Source organism: Bos indicus, chromosome 18 (assembly GCF_029378745.1).
Source record: "Bos indicus isolate NIAB-ARS_2022 breed Sahiwal x Tharparkar chromosome 18, NIAB-ARS_B.indTharparkar_mat_pri_1.0, whole genome shotgun sequence".
Lineage (NCBI taxonomy): Eukaryota > Metazoa > Chordata > Mammalia > Artiodactyla > Bovidae > Bos > Bos indicus.
Window position 1 is genome coordinate 8,497,547 of NC_091777.1, and position 15,957 is coordinate 8,513,503.

Here is a 15,957-nt window from a genome sequence, read left to right on the forward strand (position 1 = left end):
TGTCTACCTGTCCTTAGTGGAGCTTTTACAGCTTCTGCATGTTTATTCTACTTTATAAGGTTCTTTTGAATCTTGTTTTTCATCCAGGATACAGAACTTGAAATGTACAGAGGGTCTACAGTGAAAAGAAAGTCCTTCCCTACTGCTACCCCTCAGACCCCCAGTTCTGGTCCCCAGAAGCAATCACTGTTAACCAGTCTCCTGGGTCACCTTTTACAGATACTGCAAGGAGATCCAACTAGTACATTCTAAAGAGATCAGCCCTGGGTGTTCTTTGGAAGGAATGATGCTAAAGCTGAAACTCCAGTACTTTGGCCACCTCATGCGAAGAGTTGACTCATTGGAAAAGACTCTGATGCTGGGAGGCATTGGGGGCAGGAGGAGAAGGGGACGACAGAGGATTAGATGGCTGGATGGCATCACTGACTCGATGGACATGAGTTTGAGTGAACTCCGGGAGAGGGTGATGGACAGGGAGGCCTGGCGTGCTGCGATTCATGGGGTCGCAAAGAGTTGGACGCTACTGAGAGACTGAACTGAACTGAACTGAATACATGCACAAGCATGTACATACTTTTTTATTTATACAGATGGTGCTCTGTTCACTATTTGGCACCTTCCGTTTTTTTGTTTTTTGTTTTTTTTTTTTCACTTAATATATCTTGGAGATTGTTCTGTATGAGTTCAGTCAGAGAGCTCTTATACCCTTTAAAAGCTGCACAGTGTAGCCTAATTTATTTAACTAGGATCCATTGATTGTCTAAATGTACTTTATAATGTTTAAAAAGACAAAAGGCAAAGCATCTTTAGGAAAATCTCCTTGGTTAGGGTGGCTGATGAATCAATGTTAGCCATTTAGCGCACCTTAAATTTTACGAAAACTAAAGCTTCATAAGTTAGCCTAGAGGATGGGGTGAAGGGTAGAACTTCTGGGGTTCATGCAGCCCTGGGCTAATTTGTGCAATACCATCTTTTGGTTTCTGGCACAAATGAGAAGGGAAAAGAAATAAAAAGCAGACACAAATGAAAAGGACTTTCCTGAGCTGGTGAGAAAGCCACCGCGGTCCTGATTGGTCCTGACTCACAATCATCCGAGGAAACTCGGGATGCAGCAGGCCATTCTGGGCACAAAGGCCGGGGGGTGGAGGGAGAGGAGACTGCTGGATGAAGTTCCTCCCTTCAGAAATCAGAAACTGATGTGATCAGAACACACTGATTCACAAGGGACAGGATATTTGAAATCAAAGTCAAGACAGAAAATCTGGTCCATGTGGCAGCCAGACCCAGCTCACCCACTGCCCTAAGCTGCGTGTCTGTCTGACGACAGTGAGGCTGCGACTGGCAGATCTCCAAGGGCACCCTTTGTCCGGGAGCAAAATCACCAAACGGAAACTGCTGCCAAACCACGTGGCCTCTCTTCCCAGCAAACAAAACGAGACACCCTGCTAACTCTTATTCCACCCATGCGTGTTCCATAAACTAATGCCACCCCCACGTCCTGTACCCTCTCTTCTATGCAGGCTTCTTCCTCCTGTCTCTGTGGGTTCTGCTCTCCTGGATGGCCCCTGGGGACCCCAACGTTCCCTGACTCATCTTTCCCCTGCAGAGCTCCTTGCTCCATTACTCACAGCCTCAGTAGAATTTGCTGTTCTGACCGATTAATTGGTTGGACAAGGGCATAATGTGGTGTCCCAACCCAAGGGGAATTGGCACTGTTAGTAAGAATGAACTCGATACAGCCATTTTGGAAGGTAATGTGGCAATATCTACTAACATTTAAAATTCACATACCCTATGACCCACCATTTCTGCTACTAGAGATCTCTCCTCTAAAAATAATCCCAGGTACATGCCAAGATACATGCACAAGAGATCACCGCAGAGTGATCTGTAAGAAGGAAAACTCAGATGCAGTCTAAGTGTCCATCAAGAGGGGAACAGGTTAAATAGATTTTGACTTAATCTTATGATGGGAGAAGGCAATGGCAGACCACTCCAGTACTCTTGCCTGGAAAATCCCATGGTCGGAGGAACCTGGTGGGCTACAGTCCATGGGGTCACAAAGAGTTGAACACGACTAGCAACTTCACTTTCACTTATGATGGGATACTGTGCAGTCATTAAAAGGATAAAGTAGTGACTTGGAGAGAGGTCCAAGATATATTATTAAGTGAAAAACATTGAGTTGGAGACTAAAATGTTTAACTCATTATATTTATATGAAAATATACATCTGTACATTCATGTCTATGGCTGTCTATGAAAACACTTTAAAAGGAGGGAAGAATTTATTCTAAATAGTTAACACAAATAGGATCATAGAATTGAATGGGGGGAGTCTTCCTTCTTGATTCATAAAACTTGCACAAATTGTGGTAGTTGGATTCCGTTTATGGTTTTTTAGATTTGTGAAAGTCGCTGTGCATTCTAAAATGGCAGCCTATGGGGAGGGTGGTGGTTGAGTGGGTGTGGCATGTAGGAATCCTTGTAATCAAGTAATCTCGGTTTTGTCTGTTGTGTTTATTGGCTCAATCCATGAAATTTAATTTGAAAGGTCTTGGAGTTAAAACAGTTATTTTAAACTTCTGGTTTGGTGGCTTGTTTTGCAACTGAACCTCAAATGGTTTTCCCCCAGACTAAGCCAGGCAGGGAGTTTTGAGGACAGCAGTTTTGAGCGAGGAGGTCTCTTAACACACAGCAGATCTGCCCCGTGAATGGCTGCTCCCTCTGGTCCAAGGGAGACTAGACATGGCTTGGAAATAAGAAGGGAATTCCCGCACCCCCGCAAGCTGGAGACTCACCTTCCCGGCACAGGTACTGCACCCACAGGTAGCTGCCTCGGCTGGGGCACAGGTCTCCAAAGTAGGTCCCATCTGCTGCCACCTGGCAGGCCTGCAGCCCCTGGCACTGGCCTGGGAGGCACCCACATCCCAGAGGAAACAGGAGCCGTGTGAAGGAGACAAGGGATAACACAGACAAGAGATGAACGACCTTGCATTTGTTCATTCACCCACCACGCCCCCAACAAGCACCAGTTAGTACCTACTGAAGACCCAGCACTGAGCCTGGTGCTGGCTGTGAGAGAAGTAGATTCCTTCCCTCCAATAGCTCAGGGTCCAGAATGTTGGAATACACCAGAATCCCCAGGAGGGCTTGTGAAGACACAGATTCTAGACCCCGATTTCGATTCAGTAGATTTGCACAGCAGCTTGAAAATTTGCTTTTCTAACAGGTGATGTCAAGGCTGCTGGCCCAGGGACCTCACTTTGAGAACCACCGGTCCACTGGCATCTAGTCAGATGACCTAAGGTAGAATCCCGCACCCTGACAACTGGCAAAGAGGGGACAAGATTAGGAACTCTGAGTCTGCCAAGGGCACCAGGTGTCCACAGGAGACGGGTGTGGTCTGGTCAGAGCTCTGGTCAGAAACTGCGGGGTCATGCCAACGCCCCTCCCTCCACCCATGTAGATGTAATAGCTGCCTAGAGAGGCCTGGAGAAGGGACAGGCAGGTCCTGGTTCCCTCCTTGGCTCCAGAGCATCCTGTAGGTTTGCCCTGCACCCACTCCAGTGTTCTTGCCTAAGAATCTCAGGGACGGGGGAGCCTGGTGGGCTGCCGTCTATGGGGTCACACAGAGTCGGACACGACTGGAGCGACTTAGCAGCAGCAGAAGCAGCAGCACCTTCCTTGTCCTCTTTCATCTCTTAGAAACCCATGCTTGCTCCAGATTTTGGCATGCATATTTATTTTTTTAAACAACTTTATTGGGGCTTCCCAGGTGGCTCAGTAGGTAAAGAATCTGCCTGCAATGCAGGAGACTACTTGCAATGCAGGAGACCTGGCTTCAATCCCTGGGTTGGGAAGATCCCCTGGAGAAAGGAATGGCAACCCACTCCAGTATTCTTGCCTGGGAAATCCCATGGACAGAGGAGCTTGGTGAGCTATACCATGGTTATACTCTTTCTCTATACTCAAAAGAGTATAGCGATACCAAAGCTATACTCTTTGCTACCATGGAGTAGCGAAGAGTCGGACACGACTGATCGACTAAAATTAAAATTAACTTTTCTTTCTACTTCTATTTATATGTTTTGGCTGTGCTGGGTCTTCATTGCTCTGCATGGGCTTTCTCTAGTTGCAGCGATCTGGGGCTACTCTCTGTGGCCGCATTGGTCTTCTCACTGCGGTAGCTTCTCTTGCTGCAGAGCAGACTCTAGGCTTTCTCCAGTTGCAGCGATCTGGGGCTACTCTCTGTGGCCGCGTTGGTCTTCTCACTGCGGTAGCTTCTCTTGCTGCAGAGCAGACTCTAGGCTTTCTCCAGTTGCAGCGATCTGGGGCTACTCTCTGTGGCCGCGTTGGTCTTCTCACCGCGGAGCTTCTCTTGCTGCAGAGCAGACTCTAGGTTTTCTCCAGTTGCAGCGATCTGGGGCTACTCTCTGTGGCCACGTTGGTCTTCTCACCGCGGAGCTTCTCTTGCTGCAGAGCAGACTCTAGGCTTTCTCCAGTTGCAGCGATCTGGGGCTACTCTCTGTGGCCGCGTTGGTCTTCTCACTGCGGAGCTTCTCTTGCTGCAGAGCAGACTCTAGGCACACGGGCATCAGTAGTTGTGGCCTGCAGACTCAGTCGCTGCAGCCTGGGGGCTTCGCGGCTCCGTGGCGTGTACAATCTTCCCAGACCAGGGATCATACCTGTGTCCCCTTTATCAGTAGGCCAACTCTTATCCACCGCCACCAGGAAAGTCCCAGATTTTGACATATCTCAGTGCTCTTTGCCTGCCCAGTTACTTTGCCAGGCAAGCGCCACCCCATCCTCAGATTCTCTCCTGGCCCTGATTCCTCCCCCTGTGTCATGGTTTCATGCCTCCCTCTTGTCTTGTCTTCTTCAGTTGCCCGGTCATGTCCAACTGTTTGCGACCCCATGGATTGCAGCGTGCCAGGCCTGCCTGTCCCTCACCATCTCCCAGAGTTTGCCCAAGTTCATGTTCACTGCATTGGTGATGCCATCCAACCATCTCACTCTCTGATGCCCTCTTCTCCTCCTGCCCTCAACCTTTCCCAGTATCAGGGGCTTTTCCAATGAGTCAGCTGTTCGCATCAGGTGACCAAATATTAGAGCTTCAGCTTCAGCATCAGTTCTTCCAATGAGTATTCAGGGTTGATTTCTCTTTTCTGTCCAAGGGACTCTCAGGCGTCTTCTCCAGCACCACAGTTCAAAGGCATCAATTCTTTGGTGCTCTGCCTGCTTTATGGTCCAGCTCTCACAACCGTACGTGACCACTGGGAAGAACATAGCCTTGACCATAGCCTTGACTATATGGATTTTTGTCAGCAGAGTAATGTCTCTGCTTTTCAACACACTGTCTAGGTTTGTCATAATTTTCCTACCGAGAAGCAATTGTCTTCTGATTTCGTGGCTGCAGTCACCATCCGTAGTGATTTTAGACTAATAAGCCTCACCTGTTGTTGTTAGCCACGGACCAATGACTCTCCAGTTTATGTCTCTTGTCTAGCTCTCTCTTGAGTTCCGATCCTATGTGTCCAGTCATCTACACAGCATCTACACATGGGTGTCACAGGGTACCCTGGGCTTCTCATATCCTGAAATGAGGTTTTGATCTCTAATTAGAGTTCAAGTGTGTCCCCCAAAATGTATCTTGAAGTTCTAGCCTTTGGTGCCTGTGCATGTGAGCTTACTTGGAAATAGTCTTTGCAAACATAATCAAGTTAGGATGAGGTCATTAGGGTGAGCCCTTTGTCCAGTATGATCGCTGTCCTTTGGACACAGAGACAGGACACGTGAAGCTGGAAGCAGAGATTAGAGAGACACATCTACAAGGGTTTGTGGTGGAGCGTTGCCAACAAATCCTGGATGCTAGATGAGGAGAGGAAGGGCTCTCCTCTGCAGGTTTCAGAGCTAGAGAAGTCCAGCTCTCATCTTGATTTTGGACTGGCCTCCAGACTGCCAGAGAATGTGTTTTCTGTTGTTTTAAGCCACTCAGTTTGTGGTACTTGGTAAGGCAGCCCCAGGCCAGATCTCCCTTCTCCTCTTTCCACCAGCTTCTCCTCCTGCAGCCTCTCCTCTCAATGCCAAGGTCGTCCTGGACTCCCACCATTGATGAATCCCATCAGTACTTCCTGTTTCTGAAACCTGTCCCTTTCTGTCCATCTGCACTGCCTTAGTCTGTGCCCCCAGCCTCTCTCACTTGGGTTTCTGGCATCAGCCTCCCTTGCCTGGACTCACAGCAGCCTGTGGGTGGCTTTAAAATACACCTGGCTGTGTTCCTCCCCTGCTCTAAAGCTTCCAGTGCTTCCCCAACATCTTGGGCTACAGCCTGGGTTCCCCGGGTGCGAGTACCCCACCTCCACCTGCGCTGAACACTTTGCAGCTCCCTGCACCTACCATGCTCTTTCTCGGCCCCGAGACCGACACAGGCTCTTCCCTCTCCCTAAACACCCCTCCCCATTCACCCTGTTGTCCTTTTCCTGCATGATTCCTATCAGATCTTCAGGTCTCAGTTAGATCTCACTTCCCCTGGGAAGTGGGCCAGTCCTTTGACCATCAGCCCGCATATCCACCCTCACCCCACTTGGTCTCAAATTCGGGGAACTACATTTCCCACACTCCCCTGTGCTCTAGCAGGTGCTGATGGAAGACTGGAGGCAATGTATTAGCTTCCAGTGGCTGCTGTAACAAATGACAGAAACTTAGTGGCATAAAGCAGTGCACATTTATTACCTCACAGTTCTGGAGGTCAGAGGTCTTGGTGGGCTCAGGGTATGACAGGCTGAAATCACAGCATCACAGCAGGGCTGTGTTTCCTTCCTGGAGCTCCTGGGGAGGAACCTGCCTCCAGTCCCATTCTTCCTGATGGCTGAACTCAGTTCCTTGGGACTGTAGGACTGAGGTCCCATGTCCTTGCTGACTGTCAGTTGGGACCACCCTTAGCTCTTAGAGGCCTCTCTCCAGTCCTTTCACGTGACCCCCTGTATCTCAGAGCCTGCAGTGACCATCAGATCTGTTTCATGCTTGAATCTATCCAATTTATCCATCTGCCATGTCTGTTTTATGCTTCTAGCTGGAAAAAGTTCTCTGCTTTGAGGGGCTCATGTGATTAGACTGTGCCCACTTAGGTAATCCAGGATAATCTCCTATTTTAAGATTAGCAACCATAATTACTTGCACAGAGACCCTTTTGCCACGTAATTTAGCTTATTCGTGGGCATGGCGTTTCATCATACCCACAGTTCCAGAGACTGGGGCGGGAACCTTGGTGTTCATAACTCTACCTGCCCCGGATGGGAAGAGGTGTGGGCAGGATGCCTCTCACCCCTTCTCACGGTAGCTCCTCTGCAGCCCCAGCTCCCTCTGGCAAGGACCTCCCCCCTGGTCCTTGCTCCCATGGGGCAGCCTCCGTCATGGTTCCAGCGCCTGCTGGGCAGCCCTGACTTCTGGTTTTGGTGTGACATCCACTGTGGCTGTCCCTCCAGCCCTTTGGGATAGTAGTGGCTTCATGCTGCTGCACTCTGAGGGTTGCATCCTTATCTCACCTTTGGCCTCTCAGCACTTCCATGACGGGTAGTCCGCTCTGCTGGGAGACCTACCATGAGTTCTAGTTTCCTGCCAGGACCCAGTTCGCTACATCACTCGGCGTGAGTTCTTTCCCTACTAGGGGCGCCCATAGCACTAGAGTGCAGTCTCCAACAGAGAGGGGATGTCTGGTTTTGCTTTGTTCTTGTCCACTGCTCTTTCTCCTGCACACAGAACAGTACCTGACACATAGAGTAGGCACAAAGTGAGTTCTGCGTGAGTGACTAAGGAGCAGCTTTGCCCCCTTCTGTGTGACACTGAGCACAGTGCTAGGTAATTGCCTGCATTTGTGTCTGTCTCCCCATTTGACTGTGACCTCTGTTGAGGAACAGATTGTGTTTTATTCATCACTGAATCCACAGAGCCCACTATCGTGCGTGGCATAATGTCAGTACTCAATTAATGTCTGTTGGCAAACTGATTGAATGAACGAGTGATGGTGGCTCTTAGGTACAAACAGACACCTTCTGGGGCTCCGCCCAGATCTCCTCCAACCTTCCCCCAAAGGATGCAGGGCTTCATCCAGTGTGCCCCCTGGGTGTGGCTACAAGGTTTGAGAGCTTGCATCTGAGTGTTTGAGGAAATAGCCCACTGAGTTCCACCTGAGAGGGAGGCACACTCATCAGCCTGTCCAGCCCAGGCCATTCCCCCTTGGGGGGCCACGTCTCAGGGATGTGGGGCCAACGAAGGAGTCGGAGGGAACCAACTAGCTGAAGCCAGCATTTCCTTCCCCGGCGCCTGCTCTAAGGGGAGCAAGGGCAATGTGGGTCAGACGTGTGGGGAGGGAGCAAGTTGTTTTCCAAGGGAAAATCCTTGTCACCGGACAAACCTGGCTCAGGGGCGGATTTAATCTGGTTTAGGAAAACAAGGGCCTAGAGAAATCCTCTCATGTGAAGGGGAGATACTATCCAGAATGGTGGTTTGATTAGACAAAGAAAAACAACTGTTTCAGGACTGTTCGCATAGCAAGGATCAATCCACACATCTCTCAACAGAGGAAGAGACAAACTATGATATAGTCACATATGGATGAAATAAATATGCTAGTACATGTATCAAGAGGAGTGGTGGGTAATCTAACATTTTATTCATTTTGGTAATGAGAGAATGTTAAGCAAATATGGAATAACGTTAAGATCTGACCAAGTTGGGTATTGAATCCAAGGAGTCTGTTGAAGTATTTTTTAGTCTTGTCTGTACATTTGAATTATTTTGAAATTTTAGAAGTTTAAATTCGGAAGAGAAAGCAATATTGTTTGCACCCAGTTGGGATGGGGAGCAAAATGCCCACCGGACTCATCAGATGGCTTTGATGTCAGGTGAGGTGTGAGCCATGGCCCCCTTACTCCCCTACTTGGTGTGGGCAGACTGGCCAGTTTTCCCACATGAAAGAGGCCGGAGTTCAGATGTGAAGGCCGTGCAATCCTTCCAGACCCCTTCGGTGGACACGGGACACTGGGAAGTGTCCTGCACTTGCAGCCAGAGCCCTTGGGTCCTACCTGCCACTTCATCCTTGGCGCTGACCCAGCTGCATTCCTCCTCCAGGTCTGAGGGGTGCCCGGCGCCCTGGATGCAGTAATGGGGCGTCCGGCGCCCATAGAAAGCGTCCTGGATCTGGATGACCTCCCCCGAGCCACAGTGCAGGGTGGCATTGAGGCCCTCGCAGGCCAGACTCTGGCCGACACCTGTGGCAAAGGTAAGGGGGACACAGGTCACAGATGGGCCGGTGCCCGTTGATGGGAAGTGGAGGGGCCTCGGGCCAGGACTGTGAGATGCTGGACACAGCGGGAGCTGACTTAGCAGGGCTGAGAAACAACGTGATGGGCATGAGTGTGGCTCTGGAGCCAGACTGCCCAGGGTCTGGGCCAGCCCGGCCTTGCCCTGGCTGTGCTGCCTTCTGCAGGCTACCCGGCTTCTCTGTGCCTCCCCTGTATGGGGTAGTCAACATCACACCCCATAGAACTGTTAGGAGGATCAGATGAATCTTTACACGTAGAGTCAGGGCTACAGAAGCAGCAACTATTGTTCCGCCTGTTTAAGTACCTTCCTTGAGCCTTATCTGAAAACAAAGATGCTAAACAAGCGCTTTTTGAAAAAACGAGTGAGTTCATTGAGTCTTTTCACCAGTCCTATGAGCTGTACTGTTATCCTCTTTGGTGACACTGGGCTCTGTGGGGTCCCTGTGTTGAGATCCCACTCCAGCCCAGCTCCTGGCATGTGGTCCACACTCGGTAAGCATTTGTTTATTGACCTAGCTCAGGTGTGAACAGCAGAAAGTGGGAACCACTGGCTTCAAACTCAAGCCTGTCTGCCTGGTGGGAGCACCACAGGGCAGAGGTTGAGACCAAAATCTGTGTTCATTCTTGTGGCTGCTGTAACAAATGACCACAAACTTAGTGGCTTGAACATCACAAATGTATCTTCTGATAGTCGTGGTTCAGTGTGGGCTTTACTGGGCTAAAATCCAGGTGTGGCCAGGGCTGATTGCTTCTGGAGCCTTTAGGGGAGAATCGATTCCCTCGCCTTTTCCAGCTTCTAGAGGCCCCTACGGTCCTCATACTGTGGCCCCTTCCTCCGTCTTCAAAGCCAGCAGCACAGCATCTCCCCCTGTCTCTCTGATCATCACATCTTGTCTCATCACTTCCTAGACCTGTGGCCTTGGGGCAGGAACTTACCCCAGAACTTCCGAGCCTCCCTTTCTTAGCTTTGTAGTGGGCCTGCGACAGAATAGTAGAGGTCCTTCTACTGTGTGACGAGTAAGCGCACACAGGCATGCGCAGTTCAGCTCCTGGGGCTGAAGGTGCTGAGACAGGCTTGCAGTGGGGGTGGGGAAGGGGGAGGAGCTTGGTGGGGGTTGGGGAGGGGCTTGGTAAGAAGCCAGGGAAGTTGCATAACCCACAGGTGCACAAAAGTTTCTGAGTTTCACAATCAGCCAGGCAGGAGAGTTAAGCTCGAATGGCACCTATCTAAAGCTGAGCATGGGGGAAATAGAGCAGGGACCCCTGTAAGTGTCCAAACCCAGAACAGGGCCTGGAAGCCAGAGTCTCCACTAAGGGGCTTAGAAACAGGAAGAAAGCTGGGCCCAGGAAGCACAAAAGCTTCAACTGAGCCTGGCTTGATGGTCAGGGGACCATGGGGTAGCTCAACTCCAAGACCAAGCCCCACATGGCAGGCAGGACCCAGCGTGGAGCCACAGGCCATGCCTTCAGGGACTTGCACACACACACAGCCCCCAGGGCCCACAAAGGGTCAGCCACAGGCAGCAGATGGAAAGGGCACAAAGGCAGAGCACGGAGGGGATTCAGGAGTTGGGGGTGAGGGGCTCAAAGCCAGGCTGACCAGGGAGCAGGAGTCAAAGGCGAGTGAGAACAATCTCCTGGGACCACATCTCCTTCCACGGGAAGACTGGAAAGGAGAGGAAATGCAGCCGAGCATCTCCATCTAATGCTGGTTGTGAGACCAGCACGGAGGTAGGCAGGTGAGTGGACAGGGATGCAAGCTGGAGAGACGATGGAGTGAGACACAGAGACACGGAGCATCACACACACAGAGACCGCGGGCATTTAGAGAGAGAGAGACAGAGAGAGACAGAGAGAGACACAGCGAGAGAGGAGATGCAGAGAGACGGAGACAAACCAAGAGACAGGAAAAGGTGGAGGAAGACCCCAGAGCAGAGCCCAACTCACCAAACTCGCAGATGAAGGCGAACTCCTGCGTGCAGTTGTCCGAGGCCACCCACCTAAAGGAAGGGTCTCTCCCGATGTAGCTGCAGGCTTTGGGTGCAGAAGCATCCTGCCTTTGGCGCCAGTGGCTGTAGCTCACACATGAGGCGTCCATCCAGATCCTGGGCCCTGGGATGGGAACACGACCACCAGGCCTTGCCCCGGCGCCACTCCTTGTGTGCAGTGGGTGCTTAATCAGTGCTGACGGACGGCCTGAAGGCCTCTGTGCCACGCCAGTGCAGGGGCATTGCCTAGCCACTGTCTTCCAACGTAAGACAGGAAGACCTGTCTTCCAGGTTTCTTGACCTGCAAACCAGGGCACCGAGCCCATGCAAGGCAGTTTGATTAAATAAATGATGCTTCCAGCAATGTCTAAGCACAGTCGAAAAAAGAGCATAGCAGTGTGCCTTGGGTTGGTAAGAAATGTTCCAGAAAGAAACAGGGGACTTGTTATATATACGTGGACAGTGATAAGTTAAAGTAGAAGTAGTTTTCATAGCCTCGGTACTCTTCAGAGACTTGAATGCACTGACAAGGCTACTGAAGAAGTGAGAGAGAGACTGTGTGTGTGTGTGTGTGTGTGTGTGTGTATCAAGGACACCAGAGATCTTGAAAGCACTGGATATGAAATATTTACTGTGAAGACTTAAGAATACATTTACCATTTTTTAGAGGAAAGAATCCATACATATGGTTAAGGAAGATTCAGAGAACAAAAAGGTATAAAATGAAAACATCTCTTTCAACTCACAGACTTCTCCCATCATTGTTATGTCTCTTGCAAATTGTTCCAGAACAAGTGGCATCCACACACCCACCTCTAGAGCGCCTGGAATCTAGTACCCAAATGGCACGTAGCGTAGTACTCGAATGCTATGGTACTGCACACAGCCAGGACAGTCCCCTGCTGCTTAAGCAACTTTGAATGCTGGAGGTCAGGACCTCGCAGCCTACTCAGATCTACCCCATTTTCTGTAACAGCCATGCAGTATCCCTCGGAGATTGTAAATAGACATGCTCTGGACCTCTCTGGTGGTCCGGTGGTAAAGAATCCACCTGCCAGTGCAGGGGACACTGGTCCGATCCCTGGTCTGGGAAGATCCTGCATGTTGCGGGGCAACTAAGCCCATGTGCCACAGCTACTGAGCCCACATGCCACAGCTGCGGCAGCCGGTGCGCCCTAGAGCCCGTGCTGCGGGACGAGAGAAGCCACTGCAACTGGAGGGTAGCCCCCACTCGCTGCAACGAGAGCAAGACTTCATGCAGCATTGAAGACCCAGCACAGCCAATAATTAATAAATAAAAATGTAAAGTAGACGTGCTCCTTTAACTGCATGTAAACGAGTGTCTGATACACTGAAATCCACGCTTTCTGTGCCTACAAAACAAGAAACCGTTCAAAGGATGTCACCTGAAGATGCATCTTAGAATTCAGATCTCCTGGTTGTGAGTTTCCTAAACTGAGCTTTGGCGGCTGCTCCTTTATTAAAGCCTTTCCATCTATGCTGGCACGTTGCTGCAGGTGCTCAGCCCAGACCAAGCTGCTGCTGCTGCTGCTAAGTCGCTTCAGTCGTATCCGACTCTGTGCAACCCCATAGACGGCAGCCCACCAGGCTCCCCGTCCCTGGGATTCTCCAGGCAAGAACACTGGAGTGGGCTGCCATTTCCTTCTTCAATGTATGAAAGTGAAAAGTGAAAGTGAAGTCGCTCAGTCGTGTCTGACTCCTAGCGACCCCATGGACTGCAGCCCACCAGGCCCCTCCGTCCATGGGATTTTCCAGGCAAGAGTACTGGAGTGGGGTGCCATTGCCTTCTCCGCCAGACCTAGCTTCTCATTACTAAAGCCCAGCAGTTTCTACAGGGCAATGCAAGGTGGCAGGACACTGTCATCTTGAGCAAGCCATGTCCTCTCTCTGGACTTATTTTCCCCGTCCATAAAATAAGTGTAGCAGTGCTCGCCTCATGGGGCAGGTGTAAAGCTTAAATATGAACACCCATTCTTTGTTATGAACGGACCCCAGGAAAACAAAAATGGCCACAATACTGTTCCTTCCCTTGAAGAGTTCACAGTGTGGGGGAAGACACCTAAGAACTGACGTCATGCCAGAAGTGGACAAGGTCCTTCAGGTGCAAAGAGGAGGACTCACCTGAACATGGAGGGGTTGAAGGAAGGCTCACTATTCCACCAAGAACCGAGAGAAGGATAAGGAAGGGTTTCCAGGACGACCGTTAACATGAGACTTTCTGTTGTGAACTGAGCTGTGTTAAGCACTTAACCCACTTCAGCCTCATAACAAGTAAGGAAAGACATATGGGAGTGCTTTGGAAATAGTCATTATTTCCTGAGGCTCAGTTTTCTTGTCTATCGAGTAGGGACAACAGTGATAATTCTCATCAATTATGATAAGGATTCAGTGTGAAAATGGATGTGAAGCCCTCAGGGCAGTGCCCAGCACTGTTCCACCAAGAAGTGAAGATGCCACAGCTAGTCTTAGGCACAAGTAAAGAAAAGGACATTGGCTTTTAACATTAGCACGTTAGCTGTGTGCCAGATTCTCTGCTAGCTGCTGAGCAAGAATTACTTCATTTGATCCAAAACGACCAAAAGGAGAATCTCCTAATCATGAGAATTGGCACATATTAATTTGCTCCATCACAGAAGGCGATGGCACCCCACTCCAGTACTCTTGCCTGGAAAATCCCATGGACGGAGAAGCCTGGTGGGCTGCAGTCCCTGGGGTCGCGAAGAGTCGGACACGACTGAGCGACTTCACTTTCCCTTTTCACTTTCATGCATTGGAGAAGGAAATGGCAACCCACTCCAGTGTTCTTGCCTGGAGAATCCCAGGGACGGGGAGCCTGGTGGGCTGCCGTCTATGGGGTTGCACAGAGTCGGATACGACTGAAGCGACTTAGCAGCAGCAGCAGCAGCAATTTGCTCCATGGAGCTCTGGATAAGAAGCTATGGTGAGAATCACAGCCACAAACTCCCCATAAAGTATAATTATCACAGCACCTACCTTCTGCGGTTCCATTCCGAGCTGAGCTCCCTGTGAGTCCAATCCACCATTCCCTGTCCCGGGAGAGGTGCTTCTGCAGAAATTTCTGGGTGGCTTCATCACGAATGAAGACCAGATGACCTCCTTGCCTCTCACACCAGCTCTGGGCACCGTAGAAGGTGCGGCTGAGAGACACAAACTCGTAGCAAGCATCTCTGAAAGCCACTTGGTTCTTAGAGCAAAAGCTGCCGTCATCTGGCTTAGCAGTAATGGCCCCAAACTCCAGAGCAAGCCCCAGGAGTACCACGGCCAAGGTGCTCATCTTTGAACCACGGCTGGAACATCTGGGTGGAGCCGGCTCAGGTCCTTCATATGTTGGTGCCTTCACAACTGACTGCCATCCATCTTTCCTCCTCTTTTTGTATCACATCATAGTGACTAACCTCTTGTGTAAGAGACAAAACACTCAGGACGAATGTGTCTGCTGTTTTGCTTCCCCCAGCTCTTTGTTCCATGACAGTTCCAAATCCAGTTAATTTGCGAAACAGTCTTGTAGAGAAAGATAGCAGTGCTGTATCTCCTGTCTGCTTGTCATTCGGTCAACTGTTAGCTTCCGATAAAAATTCCTGGTTCTTGGTTTTATGTCATTACCCTTCAGGGCTCAATGTTTCGTGAGGAGCCATCAGCTTGTGGGAACTATGCGATAAAAGAAAAGCAGCAGGAAAGCTAGAGTTACAGATGGTAAAGAAACCAAGTTGTGCTCATATCCAGCCCTACTGTCTGGAGTGGCCACTCTGCCCAGATGATAATCACATTCTCCCAGCGTGGCTTCATCCTAATGAAGACTTTTTTCTGCTCTCTGACTCATCACATTACCACTCATGCCTATTTGAGAATAAATATTTCCTACAAAATTTATTTGATGTCATCATGAAAACAAGCTTCTAAAATTTCAAACCTGCCCATCTTCACCCACTTCCTAAACCCTCCAACAGGTGTCCGTGGTCAATGGATCAAGTTCAAGCCTCTTAGCTTTGTATTCAAGGCCCTATAAGAACTGGTCCCTGACAGTGTTTCCAAATACACCCCCAAAATGTGGGGAAACAAGCTCTTTCACTGATTGCTGTTGGAATTATAAATTAGTACACCCTCTGTTGTGGGCAGTATAGAAATATCTATCAAAAAACATTAACATTTTAAAAGCAAAAGCTCTGTAATGTTGCAGTTCCACTTCTAGGAATTTTGCCTACAGAAAAATTCATACATATGTGAAATATCATATATATAGATATATGGTTATTCGTTGGAGAATTTTGTGAGAAGGAAAGATTGGAAACAACCTAAACATCCATTGAGAGAAAATAGGTTAATAAAATATGGTACATCCCATATACCTACTGTTCTGGAAATTTCATCTAAATGGAATCCTACACTATGTGGCCTGTTGTGACTGGCTTTTTCACTTTAGCATAATGTCTTCAAGGTTCATCCATCTTATAGCAGGTATTGATGCTTCCTTCCTTTTTTTGGGCGGGGAGAGCATTCCTAAAAAGCTTATAGAATAAATGTTCAAGGAAGGGTCTTTCAGATATGTTATATCCCCACCTTAGCTTTTCGTTTGCCTTTCTGGGTAATGTTTGTTGTTCATG

The 15,957-nt window shown here is 49.6% G+C and overlaps 1 protein-coding gene and 1 long non-coding RNA gene across 3 annotated transcripts in view; one reads left to right on the top strand and one right to left on the bottom strand.

Moving 5' to 3' along the window:
• LOC139177035 (uncharacterized) overlaps positions 1–2,582 on the top strand; it is a 116,270-nt gene extending 113,688 nt beyond the window's left edge. For both annotated transcript variants that reach the window (XR_011561412.1, XR_011561413.1), the window contains one exon: positions 88–2,582. This is a non-coding gene — a long non-coding RNA (uncharacterized lncRNA). The remainder of the gene's footprint in view (positions 1–87) is intronic.
• The window catches only part of LOC109571607 (polycystin-1-like protein 2), a 107,721-nt gene extending 92,682 nt beyond the window's left edge, over positions 1–15,039 (bottom strand). Inside the window, exons 1-4 of the mRNA XM_070770367.1 lie at positions 14,330–15,039; positions 11,274–11,438; positions 9,087–9,272; positions 2,802–2,912 (exon numbers count right to left, since the gene is read on the bottom strand). Coding sequence (XP_070626468.1) covers positions 2,802–2,912; positions 9,087–9,272; positions 11,274–11,438; positions 14,330–14,630 — 763 coding nt within the window. The 5' untranslated portion in view covers positions 14,631–15,039. The remainder of the gene's footprint in view (positions 1–2,801; positions 2,913–9,086; positions 9,273–11,273; positions 11,439–14,329) is intronic.
• Positions 15,040–15,957: the final 918 nt, after the last annotated feature.